General features: G+C 42.4%; 1 protein-coding gene and 1 pseudogene across 9 annotated transcripts in view; both read left to right on the top strand.

Moving 5' to 3' along the window:
* The window catches only part of RUFY1 (RUN and FYVE domain containing 1), a 65,580-nt gene that overhangs the window by 36,084 nt on the left and 7,026 nt on the right, over window positions 1-22,470 (top strand). For 5 of the 9 annotated variants that reach the window (XR_010660832.1, XM_065917265.1, XM_065917263.1 and 2 more), the window contains 6 exons: window positions 534-650; window positions 1,040-1,207; window positions 12,875-12,972; window positions 18,718-18,837; window positions 19,503-19,632; window positions 21,373-21,467. Coding sequence is in view for 8 of the 9 variants with exons in the window: in XM_065917265.1 (XP_065773337.1) it covers window positions 534-650; window positions 1,040-1,207; window positions 12,875-12,972; window positions 18,718-18,837; window positions 19,503-19,632; window positions 21,373-21,467 (728 nt within the window). In the remaining variant the exon portion in view is untranslated. Of the gene's footprint in view, window positions 1-533; window positions 651-1,039; window positions 1,208-8,321; window positions 8,819-12,874; window positions 12,973-18,717; window positions 18,838-19,502; window positions 19,633-21,372; window positions 21,468-22,470 lie in introns of those variants that run through there. The other 4 variants (XM_065917264.1, XM_065917266.1, XM_065917269.1 and 1 more) reach the window with 4 other exon arrangements.
* Window positions 13,968-16,657, top strand: LOC136155678 (keratin, type I cytoskeletal 18 pseudogene; annotated as a pseudogene).

Genomic DNA, 22,470 nt, shown 5'->3' with positions numbered 1-22,470 from the left:
CGGTTGTCTCACCCAATGACTTGAGGGTAGAGACTGTATCTGATTCATCTCGAAATTTACCCAGTGCTAAAAATTATGCTAGATAAATACTGAATGTGGACCTTTCCCACTCAGAACGACTTTTCTGTTTTAAAGAAAATTAAATTGTTTCTGAGCCCACCTTTTCAAAAATCTATTAGTTTGCTTTCATCCTTCAAGTTCAAACATATTAAGATATCTTTAAAATTTTAACTTTTCCCTATTATTATTTTAGAAAATAGAAATTAGGAATTGTGCTACTTTTTAAAACATTTATTTGGTATATTTTAGCAACTTATTGACCAGGGATGTATTAATACATCTTTTGTTACCTGAACATTATTGACCAGAGTGTTTCGTTATTCACTTACATAACAAATCACCAGTCACAGGCAATAGTTTCTGCAATAATTCCCCAGTCAATAATGTGTTAAAATACATTGTAATTGAACAACTCAGTAGTTAGCTTGCTTCTGTAAGCAAACCATTCCTATGGTGCTCTTGTTTGATCACAGATAACAAAACAAGATACAAAAATTGAACTGGAGACTTACAAGCAGACTCGGCAAGGTCTGGATGAAATGTACAATGATGTGTGGAAGCAGCTGAAGGAGGAGAGGAAAGCCCGTTTGGTGAGTGTGTGAGCCTGAGTCATCAGAAAGATTCCCCAGTTCATTCCCTGAAAGCTAGCTTCTATCAGCACTTTGCAGATGCATGCTTCAACCTTCTTTAAAACAAATTAGTTTTATGGAAATAAGGCTTTTAACATGTTAAAAAAGTATTCCTGGAGTATTCCTCATTGCCATCTACCTACTTTCTGTTGACTTGATGCTGAGCCAGTGTTTATTGTAAAATGAGAAAAGGGGTAAAATTAAATCTAGCTGTGCTCCAGACAGACTTGTCTGCATCTCCCTAACCTATTCTGACCTTCGTATGTTCAGCACTGCCCAAAATACACTATCAGTTAAGTTCATTTCTCTGATCTACTTTAATAATATTCTCTTTGTTAATATCCTTTAAGGAATTAGAAAAAGAACTGGAGTTACAAATTGGAATGAAAACCGAAATGGAAATTGCAATGAAGCTACTAGAAAAGGACACCCATGAGAAGCAGGACACTCTGGTCGCCCTGCGCCAGCAGCTGGAGGAAGTCAAAGCCATTAATTTACAGATGTTTCACAAAGTCCAGGTGGGAATTGGCTCTGTGTCCACATCACACAAAGCCCTGACACAGTGGGCATGGATTCCGTCTTCCAAGTTTGGGCAAGTGGCAGTTTGACTTCATGTTGGCCGTAACTCGCAAGGCTCATGACATCTGCTGTGGCATCGCCAAACCCCTGTCTGCAGAGTCAGCACAGCGTGGTTGGATTCCCCAGGAAGGCCCACCCCCACCTCCCTCTAGTGCTGCTGGAATTCCGGCTTCACACTCTTTCTCCCTCTGGGCTTCAGATGCAGAAGGTTGAGTTGACACTTACATCCCTGGTCAGGGCACTATAAAAAACATCCCTCTTGTTTTCTTATTTCCTTTTATCCCCCATCCCACTGCCATCCTCTTTCCTATAGCCCAGCATTCGAAAGTGTTGATCTTTTCATTTGTATTTATCATTCTAAAATGTGTATCATTTTGAGATACAAATTTTAGTTTCCATCAGTGGTATCATGCCGTGGATCTCCTGTTCCTTTTTCTGCCTCGGCATGACGTTCATCTGCATACTTATCTGCTGTTGGCTTCTTAATACAGGTTAGCTTCCCAATGTGTGTGCCCACTGCATTTTCTTGCCCAGTGACGGACAAACGATTTTCTTCCACTATGCTAGCACAAGCCACACCCTGGCAAGTAGTGTACCCATCTCCCTTTGAGACCTGGGAGAATCTCTCTGGCAGATATAATCATAGCGTCCTCCCAGCCAGACGCTTCTCTCTTCCAGCCACACTGCTTTCCAGAAGGGCTGCACCAACATACACTCCCTCCAGCTGTGGCGTGTGGTACCTGTACTGTGAGTGAGTGTACAATTGTTTTAATATTCATTTCTCAGTCTAATGAGTTTGAGCATCCTTTAATATGGCAGTTAGCCATTTATGCTTCCTCTTTGTGGCTTATCTGTTCATATGTTTTGTCCTTTATTTCTTTTGGGTTTTCTCTTTTCCTTGTTGATGAGTAGTCATGTATAGTGTAAATATTAGTCCTTTACTGGTCTACAGGTTGTAAGTATCTTCTCCTAGTCATCTACTATCCTTAAGTCCCTAGTTTTGATGTAGTCGATAATGTGTTGATTTTTCAAATATGGTTTGCACTTTGGGGGCTTCCCTGATAGCTTGGTTGGTAAAGAATCCACCTACAATGCAGGAGACCCTGGTTCTATTCCTAGGTCCAGAAGATCCACTGGAGAAGGGATAGGCTATCCGCTTCAGTATTCTTGGGCTTCCCTTGTGGCTCAGCTGGTAAAGAATCTGTCTGAAATGCGGGAAACCTGGGTTGGGAAGATCCCCTGGAGAAGGGAAAGGCTACCCACTCCAGTATTCTGGCCTGGAGAATTCCATGGACTGTATAGTCCGTGTGGTCACAAAGAGTTGGACATGACTGAGCGACTTCCACTTTCACTTTCTTTCTTTGCATTTTGGAGGTTTTGTATTAGAAACTTTCTCATGCCTGGGTGTCAGAGATAGTCCACACTAGTTGTCTCAACCTCTCACATTAGGTTTGTACTGTTATCAAGAGTTAGCCTTTGTATATGGCATTACCCAGGGATTCAGTGTTCTTTTTGTCCATGTAGTAAACTGCTTCAGGGTCGCTTGTTGGCATGTGGTGCCGCCTTCATCATGTGCCAAGTTCCTACGTAAATAAATGGAACTCTCTCTGAGGTCTCTATTCTGCTTGAGGGTTTGTGTATTTTAATTGCCATAGCTTTGTGGTGGGTTTTATTGTCTGGTTGGTTCTGTGAGTTTGCTCTGGCTTCTGCAATAGAACATCACAAGCTGAGTGGCTTAACAAGAATTTACCACCTCACAGTGCTGGAGACCAGGAGTCTCAGCGTCAGGCATTGGCAGGGGTGGTGTCCTCTGAGGCTTGTGAGAACATCAGTCCCAGCCGTCTCTCCTAGCTTCTGGTGCTTGCTGTCAGTTTTGGGGCTTCCTTCACTTGAAGGAGTTACCACCCCATCTCTGCCTTCCATCTTCACACAGCATGTGCATGCCTCTGTCCACATCTCCCCTTTGTATAAGGACACCAGTCATATTGTATTGGGAGCCCACCCAACTCCATTGTGACTTCATCTTAATTAATTATGTCTGTAGTTAGTGACCCTGCTTCCAAATGAGGTTCTGGGTCATACTGGGGGTTAAGACTTCAACATAACAGGTTTGGGAGGGACATGATTCAGCCCAGAACGTTGGTCAAGCCTGCCCATGTTTACCCCTGCTTTCTCTCTTCATTTTCCGATTGACTTATCTATTTATAAATGTTTGTTCTTTTTGATCTTCTTCTCAACTGAAGTATAGTTAATTCACAATGTTGTGTTAGTTTCTGGTATAAAATGATTCTTTTTCAGATTCTTTTCTATTATAGATTATTATAAATTATTGGATATAGTTCCCTATGCTATATAGTAGGTCTTTATCTATTTTATATATAGTGATATGTATCTGTTAACCATAAATTTCCCTTTGGTAACCATAAGTTTTTTCTCCAAGTCTGACTCTGTTTCTGTATTGTAAATAAGTTCATTTGTATCATTTTTTTAGATATAAGTGGTATGATATTTGTATTTGGCTGACTTACTTCACTTAGAGTGATAATCTCCAGGTCCATCCATATTCCTACAGACGGCATTATTTCTTTCTTTTTATGGCTCTGTAGGGCTTCCCTGGTGACTTAGTGGTAAAGAATCCACCTGCCAATGCAGGAGACTCAGGTCTGATGCCGGGGTCAGGAAGACCCCTGGAGAAGGAAATGGCTACCCACTCCAGTGTTCTTGCCTGGGAAATCCCATGGACAGAGGAGCCTGGAGGGCTGCAGTCCGTGGGGATGCAAAGAGTCAGACACGACTCAGCAACTAAACAACAGCCGTGTTCCATTGTATGTGTGTCAGTATGCACTGTGTATACAGACACACACACACATATACACACACACACATATACACACATATACACACACACACATATATATACACACACATACACATATACACACACATATATTCACACACACACATATATATATACACATGCACATATTTATATATATATACAGATACACACACATACATACATATACACACACATATATATACACACATACACATACACACATATACACACATATATATACACACACACACATATACACACACATATTTATATATATGTACACACACACATACACACACGCACATATACACACACATATACACACACATACACACATACATATACACATACACATATATATACACACATACGTGTATACACACACATTTTTATATATATACACACACGTATACACACACATTTATATACACACACACACATATTTATACTCACCATATCTTCTTTATCCATTCATCTGTCAGTAGATATTTAGGTTGCTTCCACACCATGGCTGTTGTACATAGTGCTACAGTGAACATATATCTTTTTGAATTAGACCTTTCATCTTTTCTAGATATGTGCCCAGGAATGGAATTGCTAGATCTTACAGTAACTCTATTTTTAGTTTTTTAAGGAATCTCCATATTGTTTTCCAGCATCTGTACCAATTTACATTCCCAGCAACAGTGCAGGCGGTTCCCTTTTCTCCACATCCTCTCCAGCGTTTACTATTTGTAGACTTTTTGATGATGACCATTCTGACTAGTGTGAGGTAATTCTTCACTGCAGTTTTTATTTGCATTTCTCTATAATTAGCTGTGTTGAGCATCTTTTCATGTGCCTGTTGGCCATCTGTATGTCTTCCAGAGACATACAGATGTCTAATTAGGTCTTCTGCCCATTTTTTGATTGGGTTGTATGGTTTTTTGATCTTAAGCTATGTAAGTTTTTTGTATATCAAGAAGAGATAAGAAGACTTTCTTCAATAAACAATGCAAAGAAGTAGAGGAAAACAACAGAATGGGAAAGATTAAAGAACTCTTCATGAAAATTGGAGATATCAAGGGAATATTTCATGCAAGGATAGGCACAATAAAGGACAGAAACAGTAAGGACCTAATAGAGCCAGAAGAGGTTAAGAAGAGGTGGCAAGAATACAGAAAAGATCTTCTTGACCAGGATAACCATAATGGTGTGGTCACTAACCTAAAGCCAGACATCCTGGAGTATGAAGTCAAGTGGGCCTTAGCACTACAAACAAAGCTAGTGGAGGTGATGGAATTCCAGCTGAGCTATTTACAATCCTAAAAGATGATGCTGTTAAAGTGTTGTACTCAATATGTCAGCACTGGCCACAAGACTGGAAAAGATCAGTTTTCATTCCAATCTCAAAGAAAGGCAATTCCAAAGAATATTCAAACTGCCAGTCAGTTGTGCTCATTTCACATGCTAGTAAGGTTATGCTCAAAATCCATGAAGCTTGGTTTCAGCAGTACGTGAATCAAGAACTTCCAGATGTAGAAGCCAGGTTTAGAAAAGACAGAGGAACCAAAGATCAAATTGCCAACATTCATTGGATCATAGAGAAAGCAAGGAAATTCCAGAAAAACATCTGCTTTATTGACTACGCCAAAGACTTTGACTTTGTAGATCACAACAAACTGGAAAATTCTTAAAGAGATGGGAATAGCAGAATACCTTACATGCCTCCTGAGAAATCTGTATGCAGGTCAAGAAGCCACAGTTAGAACCTGACATGGAATAACTGGTTCCAAATTGGGAAAGGAGTACAACAAGGCTGTGTATTGTCACTTCTATGCAGAGTACATCTTGGAAAATGCTGGGCTGGATGAATCACAAGCTGGATACAAGATTGCCAGGAGAAATATCAGCATCTCAGATATGCAGATGATACCACTCTAATGCAGAAAGCGAAGAGGAACTAAAGAGCCTCTTGATGAAAGTGAAAGAGGAGAGTGAAAAAGCTGGCTTAAAACTCAACATTCAGCCACAGGTGCACATGTGTCCCCCTATCCTGAACCCCCTTTCCTGTGGCTGATTCCTGTCGATGTATGGCAAAAGCCACCACAATGTTGTAAAGTAATAGCCTCCAATTAAAATAAATAAGTTAATTTTTTTTAAAAGAACTCAGCATTCAAAAAACAAAGATCATGGCATTCAGTCCCATCACTTCATGGCAAATAGATGGGGAAACAGTGACAGGTTTTATTTTCTTGGACTCCAAAATCATCACAGATAGTGACTGCAGCCATGAAATTTAAAAGATGCTTGCTTCTTGGAAGGAAAACTGTGACAAACCTAGACAGCATATTAAAAAGCAAAGACATCGCTCTGCCGGCAAAAGTCCATCTAGTCAAAGCTCTGGTTTTTCCAGTAGTCATGTACGAATGTGAGAGTTCGATCATAAAGAAGACTGAGTGCCAAAGAATTGATGCTTTCAAACTGTGATGCTAGAGAAGACTCTTGAGAGTCCCTTGGACTGCAAGGAGATCAAACCAGTGAATCCTAAAGGAAATCAACCCTGAATATTCTTTGGAAGAACACTGGATCCCTAGGAAATGCCATATACAAAAGTTAACTCTTGATACATTACAAACCTAAATATGAAAGGTTGAGTAAACTAGTGTGGAATATCTTTGTCACCTAAGCATGAGAATGTTTCTAAAACCCCCAAAGTGCAAACCATATGTGAAAAATCAACACATTAGACTATATCAAAACTAGGGACTTAAGGATAGTAGATGACTAGGAAAAGATACTTACAATCTATAGACCAGTAAAGGACTAATATTTAGACTATACATGGAATTACTACTCATCAACAAGGGAAAGATAGGAAATCCAAAAGAAAAGGGGACAAGAAATATGAACAGGCAAGCCACAAAGAGGAGACATAAATCTTGAAGCTGAAGCTCCAGTACTTTGGCCACCTGATGTGAAGAGCCGACTCATTGGAAAAGATCCTGATGCTGGGAAAGATTAAAGGCAAAAAGAGAAGGGGGCAGCAGAGGAAGAGATAGTTAGATAGCATCACTGACTCAATGGACATGAATTTGAGCAAACTCCAGGAGACAGTGAAGGACAGGGAAGCCTGGCACGCTGCCGTCCATGGGGTCACAAAGAGTCAGACACAACTTAGGGACTGAACAACAACGATAAAGCTGGCTGTTGGTATATTTTCAAAATCCCTCTGTTGGTCACATCATTAGCAAATATTTTCTCCCATTCCATAGGTTGTCTTTTCATTTTGTTTATGGTTTCCATTGCTTAATTAGGTCACATTTGTTTATTTTCACTGTTGTTTCCATTACTCTAGGAGGTGGATCCAAAAAAATATTGCTCAGTGTTTATGTTAAAAATTTATGTCTGTGTTCTGCCTATGTTTTCCAGTGTTATACTATCCAGTGTTATACCTTGATCTTTAATCACAACATTTTGAGTTTATCTTTGTATATAGTGTTAGGAAATGTTCTATTTTCATTCTTTTACATGTAGCTGTGCACTTTCCCACTTTCCCAGCACCGCTTATTGAAGAGACAGTTCTTTTCTCCATTTTCTCGCCTCCTTTGCTGTAAATTAATTGACCGTAACTGCATGGGTTTATTTCTGGACTTTCTCTCCTGTTCCATTGATCTCTGTCTGATTTTGTGCCAGCATCATGCTGCTTTGGTTACTGTAACTTTGTAGTGTAGTCTGATTCTTGATAAATATTTTAGAATAAGGTATAAACTTCCTTTTTTAAAACTCCAGCTGAATTCTTAAGTGGGAATTATGTTGAATTCAAAGCTTACTCCTTTTTGTTCCATAAGAGTTGCGTTTTCTCCAGGTGAGCCCTTGATTCTGTCTCATCCTTGATGGCAGCATGGCTGTTTCCTTATTTTGGCTGCACCTTCTAGTGAGGTCTTACTAACATGGAGAAGTACTTTTGTGCTTTATAGGTTGATCTTGTGTTTGACAGCCTCGCCCACCCACCACCTAGTTCTGATGGTTTGTCTATTGATCTTGGTGGTGGTAATTAATCATACTGTAGGCAAATAAAGACAATTTAGTCTCTTCACTCTCAAGTCTTGTACCCATTATTTTTTGTTTCTTTTAGCACTGGCCTCCATGACTACATTAGACAGTAACAGAAATAGTGAGCAGACTTGTGATTCTGATCTTAAAAGTAATGCATGTAAAACTTTCTCCATCAGGCCTTCCCGGGTGGCTCAGTGGTAAAGAATCCACCGCCAGTGCAGGAAACACGGGTTCCATCCCTGATTGGGAAAAAACCCCACGTGCCTCGGAGCAACTCAGCCCGTGTGCCATAACCATTAAGCCTGTGCACTGGAGCCTGGGAGCCACAACTACTGACGCCTACACACCTAGAGCCTGCGCCCCGCAGCTGGAGAGTAGCCCCTGTTCTCCACAACTGGAGGAAAGCCACACAGCAACAGAGACCCAGCACAGCCAAAAACAAATAAATAAAATTGTTTTTTTTTTTTTTAAAGATTTCCGCATCAAGGGTACTGCTTACTAGATGGTTGGTGTATAATCTTTACTGAATTACAGAAGTTCTTTTTTCTTTTATTTATTTACGTTACTGTGCATGGGCTCCCTCTCGCTGCATAGAGCGGAGGCTGCTCTGATGGTGGAGCGCAGGCTCCTCACTGCAGTGGCTTCCCGTCGTGGAGCAAGGGGCTTGTTGGCTTCCGCAGCTGCGGTGCGTGGGCTCTAGAGCACAGGCTCAGCAGTGTGGCGCTCAGGTTCAGTTGCTCATGGCATGAGCGAGTTTCTGTGATCAGGGATGGAACCCGTGTCTCCTGCATTTCCAGGCAGATTCTTAACCACTGGACCCCCAGAGAAGTCCGTGAAGTCCTTCTTTATTTCTTGTTTGCTCAGAGATTTTTCTCATAAATAAATATTGAACTTTATTAAATGTTTTATTTATTGTGATAGAACAGTTCTTTTTCTCCCTTATTTTTTTTTTGCCCTTATTTATGTGGCAATTTATAGATTTATATTCTTGGATTCCTACTTGACTGTGACATATTTAAATAGGTAGCTAATATGTATATTTATACATGAGACAGACCTCTAACTTTCTTTCCTATTACTATCCTTATTTCGCTTCAAAATCATGGTTGGACTGGTACTGTAAAATAAGGTTTCCTGCTCTCTTTCTTAGAAGTAACTCTTATAAGATAGCAAGTATCTGTTCTCCAAAAGTTTTGAGAATCCCATCCATGTTATAGGATTCATCTGGGCTGGGCTTTTTGGGTCAAGGAGACTATGACTGCCATTTCAATTTATTGAATGCTTACTGGTTTATTCATATTTTCCATTTCTTCTCAGACCAATTTTGGTATATTTTATACTTTTTCCCAAAATGTGTCTTATTTTATTTAGGTTTTCAAGTGTTTTAGCTCATAATTGTTTATAATATTCTTTTGCAGAATTTTTAAATCTCTTTAATTCAGTGTTTTCTTATTGCATTTTCTGTCTTTCTTCTTTATCTAATCTTGCCAGAACTGTGTCTGTTCTAATAATCTTCTCAAAGAACTGGCTTGTTTTCTAATATTCCTTATTGTGTACTGTTATAGTTTCTTATTTCATTGATCTCTACCTTCACTTTTATTATATTCTTTCTTATTTATTAGGATTTATTCTGTGGCTCATTTTCAGCTTCTGAAATACATACTTAGCTCATCTGTTTTTTTTTTATTTCATTAAATATTTTATTTGAAGTGAAGTCACTCAGTCGTGTCTGACTCTTTTCGACCCCATGGACTGTAGCCTACCACACTCCTCCATCCATGGGATTTTCCAGACAAGAATACTGGAGTGGGTTGCCATTTCCTTCTCCAGAGCATCTTCCCGACCCAGGGATCGAACCTGGGTCTCCCACATTGTAGGCAGACACTTTACCGTCTAAGCCACCAGGGAAGTCTAAAAGTTTAAAATTGCCCACAAGTACCGTTTTAGCTAGGCTTCCCCAGTGGCTCAGACAGTAGAGTCTGCCTATAGTGTGGGAGACCTGGGTTTGATCCCTGGGTCAGGAAGATCCCCTGGAGAAGGAAATGGCAATCCACTCCAGTATTCTTGCCTGGTAAATCCCATGGACAGAGGAACCTGGTGGGCTACAGTCCATGGGATCACAAAGAGTTGGACATGACTCAGCGACTTCACTTCACTGCTTTAATAACACTGAAATTTTGATGAAAGTATTTCATTGATTGGGTAGGCCAAAAGGTTTGTTTGGTTTTTTCCATAAGACAGCTCTCTCAACATTTAGTCTTTAACTTCATTCAAAACAGTTTTGTTAGATTGTATCATGACAGTTGTCATATCGGCTTGCATTTTCAGAAAACTCAGCAAAATTGGTGAATTTTTGTAAAGCTATTTTAATATTGAAGATGGAAGGAAAAAAGCATTTTTGGCATATTATTATTATTTATTATTTCAAAGAAGGTAAAAATGCAACTGAAATGCAAAAATATGTGTGTGTGCAGTGTGTGGAGAAAGTGCTGGTCAGTTGTGTGAGAAGTGGTTTGTGAAGTTTCATGTTGGAGATTTCTTGCTGGATGATGCTCCCCAGTCAGATAGACCTGTTGAAGTCAACAGAGATTAAATCAAGACATCCATTGACAACAGTGTTAAACTACATGAGAGATAGCTGACATACTTAAAATATCCAAATTAAGTGTTGAAAATTATTTGCACCCCCTTAGTTACGTTAATCATTTTAATGGCTTGGGTTCCACATAAGTTAAGCGAAATAAACCTTCTTGACCGTATTTCCATGTGTCATTCGCTACTGAAACATAATGAAAACACTCCTTTTTAAAAACAAATTGTGAAGGGCAACGAAAAGTGGATACTGTACAATAATATAGAATAGAAGAGATTGTGGGCTGAGCAAAATGAACTACCACCAACCTCGCCAAAGGCAGGTCTTCATCCAAAGAAGGTGATGTTGTATATATGGTGGGATTGGAACAGAGTCCCCTATTACGAGCTCCTTCCAGAAAACCAAACGATTAATTCCAATAAATACTGCTCCCAATTAGACCAACTGAAAACAGCTGTCGATGAAAAGTGTCTGGAATTAGCCGACAGGAAACACATAGTCTCCCATCAGGATAACACAAGACCACATGTTTCTTTGATGACCAGGCAAAAACTGTTACAGCTTGGCTGGGAAGCTCTTCTTTTAAAAATAAAAAGATAAGGTTTTGTTTGGTTTTATTTATTTATTTGGCTGTGCCAAGTCTTAATTGTGGCATGCAGGATCTTTAGTTGCAGCATGTGGGATCTAGATCCCTGATCAAGGATCGAACCTGGGCCCCCTTCATTGGGCTCTCAGCCACTGGATCATCAGGGAAGTCCCTGGCTGGGAAGTTCTGATTCATGCATTGTATTCACCAGACACTGCACCTTTGGATTTCCATTTATTTAAATCTTTACAAAATTGTCTTCATGGAAAAAAATTCAGTTACTTGGAAGAATGTAAAAGGCACCTGCAACACTTCTTTGCTCAAAAAGATAAAAAGTTTGGGGAAGATGGAACATGGAGTTGCCTGAAAAATGGCAGAAGGTAGTGGAACAAAATAGCACATTGTTCAATAAAGTCCTTGTTGAAAAATGTGTCTTTTGTTTCTTACCTAAAAACCAAAGTACCTTAATGGTCAACCCAATAAAAAGCATATTTTTCATATCTGTCATCTCGGAAATTGAGACACGTCTTTTAGTCAATGTCATGACACATTTCAAGTAGCAGTTTTTTCCTAAGAAAAGTGGTATATAAAATTAGGATGCATCTTCAATGTAATGAAATTCTGCAGTGTTTTCATTGTCTTTCAGCTCTAAGTATTTCATAATTTCTCTTCTGATTTTTTTAGCTCAGTGTGTTTTAGTAATATGCTATTCCATTTCCAGATGTGAGGTGTTCAGCCATTCTTTCATTGCTTACATCTAGTTTTATTACATTAAAGCCAGAAAATACAGTCTGTGTATTCCTAGGAATGTATCAGTGCTTCTTTCTGTCTTCAGTCTTTCTGTCTCCTTGTATTTAAGAGTGTCTCCTGTAGACAAACAGAAACACGTTTGCTTGTTTGTTTTGCGGCCGCCTGGTCACTCAGCGTCTGCCACAGGTAAAAGCTTGGGCTGAGAAGGTCACATGGGTGTAGGTACGAACCCAGCAGCACCACACTTGTGCTGTGACCTTTACCCAGGTGCTTGCAACTTCTGAGCCTCCCTCTCTTGCTCAGAGCAGTGGGGGCTCACAATGCCCATCGTGAGAACCCTGCAGGACTCGTGTGAACTCATGGAGGTGCCTGGCACACGAGAAGGCTCAGCAGTGTTGAGTCAGATCTGACTCTGAAGTTCCTTTTCAAAAAGGGACTTGGCCTGTTCAAGCACAGGGCTTCATTACCTCCCTCTCTGCCTTTTTCTCGCCACTCTGCATGACTTGCGGGATCTTAATTCGCTAACTAGGGACTGAACCCAGGCCACAGCAGTGAAAATGCCAAGTCCTGATCATTGGGGCACTAGGAAATTCCTGCTCTGCCCTTCTTTATGTTGATGACACTGGATGCATTGACCTAGTTTGTCTTCCAGGGCTCTAGCGAAGAGCAGCAATTAATGAAACACTCTTGAAAGTATTATCAAAAAAGTACAAAGAGAACAGTTGAACCCTCTTGTAATCCAGAACAGGCAGGGGGGTGAGACAGAAGCAGAAAATGACCCTCTTTCCTTGCTTTTATAGAATGCAGAGAGCAGTTTACAACAGAAGAATGACGTCATTACATCTTTTGAAGAAAAAACCAATCAAGTCATGTCCAACATGAAACAAATGGAAGAAAGGTAAACACTTCCTCCTGGCAGATATTCCCTAGAAGGTACTAGGCATTGTCTGAGCCTGGAGACTTACTCAGAGTCTCTCTCAAAAGTATAGACATGTTGGAATGACTTTCCTTCAGGTCTTTAGTCTTGCCCGGAAAGGGGACTGGATTCCCGAGTTTTCCCTAAGCATGTATTCAGTTATTCAACTTTTGGGCTACTATATCACTTTGACTTCTCAGGGAGTCAGAACTATCCAGTGAGCTCACATTTAGATCAGGTCAAGGACTTCCCTGGCAGTCTAATGTATAAGAGTCTGCAGTTCTGTTGCAAGGGGCAGAGGTTTGACCCCTGGTCAAGGAACTAAGACCCTGCATGCTGCACGGCGTGACCGAAAAATAAGAATTAAATAAATAAATAGCAGGTCAGTAAGGGATCAGAATACAGGAAAAAAAAAAAAAAATAGACTCATACAAATATAGGTGACTGGTTTTTGTTTTTTTTTTTTACAAAGGTACAAAGGCATTTCAATGGAGAAAGGATAGGTTTTTCAATAAATGATATTGGAAACAGTTGGGTATCCATAAGCCAAAATATGAACCTCAATTTAGACCACACCTTTATACAAAAGTTAAGTTCAAAGGAATCATGAATCTACATGTAAAACCTAAGACTAAAAACTTTCAGAAGAAAACATAGAAAATCTTTGTGGCCTTGGGTTAGACAAAGAGTTCTTAGATGTGACATAAAAGCTCTGTTCATAAGAGACAAACTTGATAAACTGAACTTCCTCAAAATTTAAAACTTTTTTCCAGTGGAAGATATAGCTAAGAGAATAAAAATCCCATATCTGACAAAGGACTCATATCCAGAATATATAAAGAACTCTCAAAACTCAATGAACAATCCAGTCTAACACGGACGAAAGATTGAAAAGACCCTGCATCAAATAGGACATATGGACAAATAAGCACACAAAAAGATAGTCAAGAAATCTGTTGGATTTCTTTACTCTAACTATGAAATGTCAGAAAGAAAAAGTAAGAAAAAAAAATGCTCTTTAAAATCACATTAAAAAAAAACCCTAGGGATAAACCTAACCAAGGAGGTAAAAGACTTTGAAGATGATTCAAGGAAATGTAAAGATATCCCGTGTTCTTGGATTGGAAGAAGTAATATAGTTTAAATGACCATACAACACAAAGCAATCTATAAACTTAATGTGATCCTTATCAAATTACCTATGACATTTTTCATAAAACTACAACAAATAATCCTAAAATTTATATGCAACCATGAAAGACCCAGAATTGCCAAAGCAATCTGAGGGAAAAGAACAAAGCTGGAGGCATAACCTTCCAGATTTCAGACAATAGTACAAAGTGATAGTAGTCAAAATAGTATGGTATTGACAGAAAAACAGACATGGATCAATGGACAGAATAAAGAGACCAAAAATAAACCCACATACCTATGTCAATTAATCTTTGACATAGGAGGCCATAATATACAATGGAGAGAAAAGGTCTCTTCAGCAAGTGTTGGCAAAGCTGGACAGCCTCATGTAAATCAGTGAAGTTAGAACACTCCCTCACACTACATGCAAAAATAAACTCAAAATGGTTTAAAGACTTAAATGTAAATTGTTGTTATCCAGTTGCTAATAAGTCATGTCCAACTCTTTGCAGCCCTGTGGGCTGTAGCACTGTCCTCTACTATTTCCTGGAGTTTGTCAAATTCGTGTCCACTGAGTCAGGGATGCTGTCTGTCCAACCATCTCACCCTCTGCTACCCCCATCTCCTTTTGCCTTTGATTCTTCCCAGCATCAGGGTCAGTTCCAGTGAGTCTGCTCTTTGCATCAGGTGGCCAAAGTATTGGAGCCTCAGCTTCAGCATCAGTCCTTCCAATGAATATTCAGGACTGATTTCCTTTAGGATTGACTGGTTTGATCTCTTTGCAGTCCAAGGGACTCTCTAGAATCTTCTCCAGCACCACATTCAAAGGCGTCAGTTCTTTGGTACTTAGCCTTTATGGTCCAACTCTCACATCCATACATGGCTACTAGAAAAAGCATAGCTTTGACTATATGGATCCTTATTGGCAAATTAATGTGTCTCTTCTTTTTAATACACTGTCTAGGTTTGTCATAGCTTTTCTTTCAAGGAGCAAGCGTCTTTTAATTTCATGGCTGCGGTCACCATCCGCAGTGGTTTTGGAGCCCAAGAAAATAAAAGCTGTCACTGTTTCAACTTTTTCCCCTCTATTTGCCATGAAGTGATGGGACTGGATGCCATGATCTTAGTTTTTTCAATCTTTTTCAAGCCAGCTTTTTCACCCTCCTCTTTTAAGAGGCTCTTTAGTTCCTCTTTACTTTCTGCCAGTAGGGTGGAATCATCTGCATATCTGAGGTTATTGATATTTCTCCCAGCAGTCTTGACTCCACCTTGTGATTCATCCGGCCTAGCATTTTGCATGATGTATTCTGCATATAAGTTAAATAAGCAGGGTGACAATATACAACCTTGTCACACTCCTTTCCTGATCTGGAACCAATCAATTGTTCCATGCCTGGTTCTAACTGTTGCTTCTTGACCTGCATATAGGTTTCCCAGGAGACAGGGACGTTGGAGGGAGGGAATTACTTGAAGACCATTGAGGACCTAAGGGCTCAGATTCTTCCAAATTCTGTGGACAATGCCCACATCATTCTACAGATTGACAATGCCCCATCTCGTCTTGCTGCTGATGACATCAGAGTCAAGTATGAGACAGAGCTGGCCACGCGCCAATCTGTTGAAAGTGACATCCACAGACTCTGCAGGTTATTGAGTCTCTGCACCTGTGTCACCCAGCTGCAGCCGGAGACTGAGATTGAGGCTCTCAAGCAGGAGCTGCTCTTCATGAGGAAGAATCACGAGGAAAAAGTAAAGGGTCTGCAAAGCCAGGCTGCCAACTCTGGGTTACCATGGAATTGGATGCCTTCAAACCTCAGGACCTCAACAAGATCATGGCAGACATTGGGCCCTGTACATTGAGCTGGCTCAGGAGAACCAGGAGGAGCCAGACCAGTACTAGTCCCAGCAGATGAAGGAGAGCACCTTCATCTGCACCAAAGCACCAAAGAGTGGTCACTTTACACATTCTGAGGTAGGAGCTCCTGAGATGACTTTCTCAGAGCTAAGACACCATCTAGTCCCTGGACATCGTCCTGTACTCCATGAGAAATCTGAAGGCCAACTTGGAAAACAGCCTGAAGGAGGTGGAGGCCCACTATGCCATGCAGATGGAACAGGCCTTAGGGGTCCTCCTGCACCTGGAGTCAGAGCCAGCCCAGACCGAGGCAGAGGGGTAATGCCAGACCCAGGAATACGAGGCCCTGCTGAACATCAAGGTCAAGCTGGAGGCTGAGATCAACACCTCCTGGCACCTGCTGGAAGATGGGGAAGACTTTAGTCTTGATGATGCTCTGGACAGCAACAACTCTATGCAAGTCATCCAGAAGACCACCAACCTCAGGCTCGTGGATAGCAAAGTGGTGTCTGAAGTCTCAGACGCTGAAGTTTTGAGGCATTGAATCAATAGAAGCAGTATGCCCTGCGGAGCAGGAGGCCAGTAAAAGTTGAGATGTTAGTGCATTAAAAAAAAAAAAAATGAGCAGAAGACCTAAATAAACATGTCTTCAAAGAAGACAGATGAAAAGACGCTCAACATGGCTAATTATTAGAGAAATGCAAATCAAAACTACAATAAAGTGTCATTTCAAACCAGTCAGAATGGCCAACATGGAAAGTCTACAAATAAATGCAGCAGAGGGTGTGGAGAAAAAGGAACCTTCCTGTGCTTGGTGAAAATAAAAAATTGGTGCAGCCACTATGGAAAACAGTATGGAGGGTTTTTTTTAAAAACTAAAAGTAGAGTTGCCATATGATCCAGCAGTCCCAATCTTGGGCATATATCCAGAAAAGATGAAAGCTCTAATTCAAAAAGACATGTGCACCCCCAATGTTCATAGCAGACTATTTACAATAACCAAGACATGGAAGCAAACTTAATGTCCATCAGTTAATGAATGGATAAAGAAGATGTCGTACATATATACAATGGAATATTACTCAGTCTTAAAAAATAATGAAATATTGACTTGCAGCAACATGGATAAACCTAGAAATTATCATACCAAGTAAAATAAGTTAGAGAAAGACAAATATATGATATCACTTATATGTGGAATCTAAAAAAAAAAAAAGTGTTACAAATGAACTTATTTAGAAAACAGAAACAGACTCAGAAAACAAACTTACGGTTACCAAATAGGAAAGGGGGGAGGGATAAACTGGGAGTATGGGATTAACAGATATATACCACTTCAAACTAGATAAACAGTGGTTTTTTGTTACTTTATAGTACAGGGAGAGCTATACTCAATATCTTGTTCAGTTCAGTTCAGTCACTCGGTTGTGTTCGACTCTGCGACCCCATGGACTCCAGCACGCCAGGCCTCCCTGTCCATCACCAACTTCTGGAGCTTGCTCAAACTCATGTCCATCAAGTCGGTGATGCCATCCAACCATTTCATCCTCTGTTGTCCCCTTCTCCTGCTGCCTTCAGTCTTTCCCAGTATCAGGGTCTTTTCCAGTGAGTCAGTTCTTTACATCAGGTAGCCAAAGGATTGGCCTTTCAGCTTCAGCATCAGTCCTTCCAATGAATATTCAGAACTGATTTCCTTTAGGATGGACTGGTTGGATCTCCTTGCAGTCCAAGGGATTCTCAAGGGTCTTCTCCAACACCACAGTTCAAAAGCATCAATTCTTGGATGCTCAGCTTTCTTTATAGTCCAACTCTCACATCCCTACATCACCACCGGAAAAACCATAGCTTTGACTAGATGGACCTTTGTCAGCAAAGTAATGTCTCTGCTTTTTAATATGCTATCTAGGTTGGTCATAACTTTTCTTCCAAAATCAACTATATTTTCATTTAAAAAAATTGTTCAGCATTAGCCATTAGGGAAGTACATGTTAAAATCACAATGAGATGACACTGCACACCTATTAGAACAACTAAATATTTTTTTAATGACAGTACCAGATGCTGGTGAGGATACAAAACAAGCGGAACACTCATACATTACTAGTGGGAATGCGCTTTGGAAAATAGTCTCTGAAAAAAGCCAAACATACTCCTATCATGTGATCCAATAATCCCATTCCTGACTGCCCAAAAGGAGTGAAAACCCATGTTCACAAAAATAACCTGTACACAAATGCTTATATCATCTCTATTCATAATTGCCAAAATCTAGAAGCAACTGAGATGTCTTTCATCAAGCGAATGGATAAACGGGACATCTACGCAATGAAATTCTACCCAGCCATAAAAAGGAATGACCACTAATACACACAAAAACTTGGATTGATCTCAAAGATATGCTGAAAGAAAGAAGGCAGTCTCAAAAGATTTTGTGAAATATAATTCTGTGTATTAATATATAACATTTGGGGTGGAGAGGTGTGACTCAAAGGGGCAGTGCTAAGGCGTTTTGTGGGGTGATGGAAATAGTTTATGTCACCTGTTAGAATGGATTGTGGTAATGCTTACATGAATTTATGCCTATGCTAAAAACTCATAGAATTATACACACAAAGGAATCAATTTTATCATATATTAATTTTTAAAAATAAAAAAAAGCTAGCAAGGCTATGCAAAAATCATATGGTCAATGTGAGGAGTGATCCTTTCCTTACAAGCATTTGGTCCCTTTGGTGTAGGTTACAGCTCTCAGAGAGGGCGAGGCAGGGGGCCGAGGAGCGGAGCCGCAAGCTGCAGCAAGAGCTCGGCGGGAGGAGCAGCGCCCTGCAGCAGCAGCTTGCCCAGCTGCACGAGCAGTGGTAGGAGCCCCAGAGGCAGCAGGTGGCTTCGTGGTGTGGCGAGGACTGGGGAGGCCATCTCCCAAGTGGGGCAGACAGTGTCCCACCTCACAGGTGACCCCTGCAAGGCTAGGATTAGGATTAGGAGAGATGCGGTGTCTATTCCCCGCTTCACAAATGGGAAAAATGACTTCATGGGGGCTCAGTATAGTCCCCCAGGCTACTCAGCTGGTGAGAAAGGCATCAGGATTCAACTGAAACTCACTGCCACCCCTTAGTAGCTTTTTCCTTGTCCCCAGCCCCCCAGTATCCTCCACTGGTAGCTGGCTCCTTTGAAAAGCAGGATACATGTTGCAGAGTAAATGTCTCCACCTCAGTAGTAGGTTCTGTGTGTGCAGCCACAAGTGTTAGCTGCTCTTTTCCTCCCTTTCCGTTTGTGTAACTGTCAAATGGGTGCCTCTGCTTGCTTTCCTTGACGTGTTCCTGGTCTTTCTTATGGAGGTGCAGATGGCCCTGGGAGGAGAGGGAGCCTTATTTCAATGCTTTGTGGAAGGGTCTGTATGCTCACATCACAATTCAGATTGCTGTGAATCCCCTGTTTCTTATGTGGTGACTTGGGTTGTGGATTGTGCGTTTCCATGAAGATCGCTCATTGAGACTAACTCAAGTTCACTGTGCATAAACAGCGCAAGTCTAGAGAAAGAGCTGAAATCAGAAAAAGAACAAAGACAAGCTCTTCAGCGAGAATTACAGCATGAGAAAGACACTTCCTCTTTACTCCGAGCAGAGCTACAACAAGTAGAAGGATTAAAAAAGGTAAGATGGACTGTCTTGGGTAGAAAAAGAGCTTCTAGATCTCCAGAAACTCCTGCCCAAGAGTCTCCCAAGCCAGCAAGTGAGACGCACACATGACTGTTCAGTCTGCAGCTGCAGAGTCCGTCCCCGCTGTGCACTCGCCGGCTCTGGGTCCGGGACACTGTTCCCACATCCTCAGAGCCTCTGCTTCAGGAGGAAAAGCAAAGACAGATCATAAGCCAGCGAGCAGACCAGAGAGATTCAGTGATGAGGGCGATGAAGATGAGCACACAGGAGCGTGTCCCCACACCGGGCTGGAGGGTGGCCTGGGAAGAGTGATGGTTAAGCAGAGAACTGAGTGGTGAGCAAGGGCCAGCCATGCAGAACCGCCCGGAAGTGTGAGGGGCCATCCCAGTGCAAGGCCAGAGAGGAGGGCTGCGTGCCCAGCATGTGACGGCAGGGAAGGGAGGGCTTGGCGGCCCCATGCAGCCTTCCCGTGCTGCTGGGGCAGCTCCCAGACACGGGTTTTGTCTCATTGAGCACAGTAATGGGCACCACTGCAGTCTGAGATAAAAGCCCTTTGATTTCTATTGGGAAGTAGCTAGAGTCCCTCATGGGAGAGCCTGCTAGGCCCAGCGTGGGGCTTGCTAGTGTGAGGAGAGAGCTTCCAGGAGCCACTCAAGCTCAGAGATGGGAGGAAAGAACTTCTAGAAAGTTCTGCATGATGGAACACTCCCCCTTCACTTCAGATTACACATACCCTGCAGAAGAAACGTAACAGCGTATCTAACCTCACCGGGAAGTCTTAGCATGCCCTTGTGAGCCCGTGTTAAACGGTCTCCGGGGCAGAAGGCCCAGGGGTGGCTGAGGTGGGCACTGCCCACCACTCAGGCCGTAAGCCCTACTGCTTGCCCTGGGATCAGCCCTGAAAACCCAAGTTACTTTTCCGGGTCTTCGTCTCTGCCCTCGCCAGCCCCAGTTTACAGTCGTCAGCATCGTCCCTGCTGAGCTTCGCTCCATGGCTCAGGGCCTCAAGGTGTGCTCACCCCAGTTTACAGAGTCGTTAGCATCGTCCCTGCTGAGCTTCACGCTGTGGCTCAGGGCCCCAAGGTGTGCTGACCCCAGTTTACAGAGTCGCCAGCATCGTGCCCAGTGAGCTTCGCTCTGTGGCTCAGGGCCCCTGGAAGGGCTTGCCACCCTCAGGACCACGTAGGAGATCCCAGATCTTGGCTTTCATCAGCCTTGCTCATTTATTTTCAGAAAATTTTGACCAGCTCTTCCCAAAAAAAACAATTTATTCCTAAACTAGCTTTCCCTGATACAAATCTGTCTTTTAACAGAAACAGAAAAAACTTTTTTTGCTCTGTGCCGATCTGTCTTGAATGTTTCCTGCCCTACATTCCACACTGCAGAGCCACTCATGAAGCGCTTCCCTTCCATCTGTCCATTCTAGAGAAACTGGAAATAACCCTGTTGTGAATGAGATTGATACAACAAAACTGTTTCTTGCTCTTACAAAACATTCTAGCGACTTCACTGGTGGTCCAGTGGCTAAGACTCCATGCTTCCACAGCAGAGGGGTGAAGGTTCAGTCCCTGGTCAGGGAACTAAGACCCTGCATGCCATGCAACATAACCAAAATAAAAAATAAAAAAAAGGAAAAAAAAAACATTCTGACCTGCTTGTCACTGTGATGACTAAACCTTTTTTAAAAAAAAGGACTTTGAGTTCTGTGTCAGGCGTCTGGTTTGTTTGTTTTAGGAGTTGCGGGAGCTCCAGGACGAGAAGGCAGAGTTACAGAAGATCTGTGATGAGCAGGAACAAGCCCTCCAGGAAATGGGTCTGCACCTCAGCCAGTAAGAAACCCACTCCCCTTGTCTACCACCCACATCAGGGCCACCAGGCCCACCTCCCCCTAGAGAGTCATGCCAGCCTGCCCACTGCATCCCTCAAGCCCCAAGCCTGTGTCCTTTTGTCCAAGGAGGGAAGGGCAATCAGGGAGGCGTGCCAGCTGTTCAGGGGGATCCCCTGCCCAGGAAGTCAGGCTTCATGGACACAGCACTGGCTTGGGTTGATTAATTTATCGGGAACAGCCTTTTGTGGTGACCGGAAGTCTTACGGTCACAGACTGAGTGTCTGTGTCCCAGGGGAACCAGGTGGGTGATAGAGGGTTGTGTGTTTAGCTCGAGGGAGTGCTGTGGCCTGAGACTGTGGGCCCGCCACGGTGCAAGCCTGGCGCCGCTTCCCTCCCTGGAGCCTGTATGCTCGCCTCGCCAGAGGCCACCTGTCCACCGCCAGCAGGGATGCTGCGGGAGTGCGCCCTCTGCAGTGCTGTCTGCCCTCTGACTGAACAGGTCTCCTCCTGGCGTCCCAGTCCTGCCACGCTGCTCTGGACAGTTTGCTAGGTCACACCGTGGACGGTGTAACTTGCCCGTTTGTGTGACTGTTGCATTTTTAAACGAAGTGGGTAGCTTTTTCTCCTCAAGTCACAGCTCTTTTGGTTGCTAGTGACAGAAATCCAGTTCAGACTGGCTTAAGGGAAAAGTCACCAGCTGTCAGTGTCTACCTCCCTCCTCTGCCTCGCGGGTGGGTCTGGCCCCACCCGGGTACCCAGTAGGGCTGTCTGTCAGAGAAACGAGCCTTCCTCTTTCCCGTCAGTCCACAGAGATCCCAGGTTGGCTCGCGGCTCCCTCCTGAGTCTGGTGCAGGCTCAGTGAGCAGCAGAGCCCGGCGCAGGCCCGGCGCGGGGCACAGTGTGACCAGAGACGGGAGCTCACAGGAGAGGAAACCAGAGCCGCTGAAGGAGCACACATGTGTGCAGACTTGGGAGTTTTCTGTCTGGAAAGCTGGAAGGTCTCC

This window comes from Muntiacus reevesi, chromosome 1, assembly GCF_963930625.1.
Source record: "Muntiacus reevesi chromosome 1, mMunRee1.1, whole genome shotgun sequence".
Classification (NCBI taxonomy): Eukaryota; Metazoa; Chordata; class Mammalia; order Artiodactyla; family Cervidae; genus Muntiacus; species Muntiacus reevesi.
This window is presented reverse-complemented; position numbering and strand designations above follow the sequence as displayed.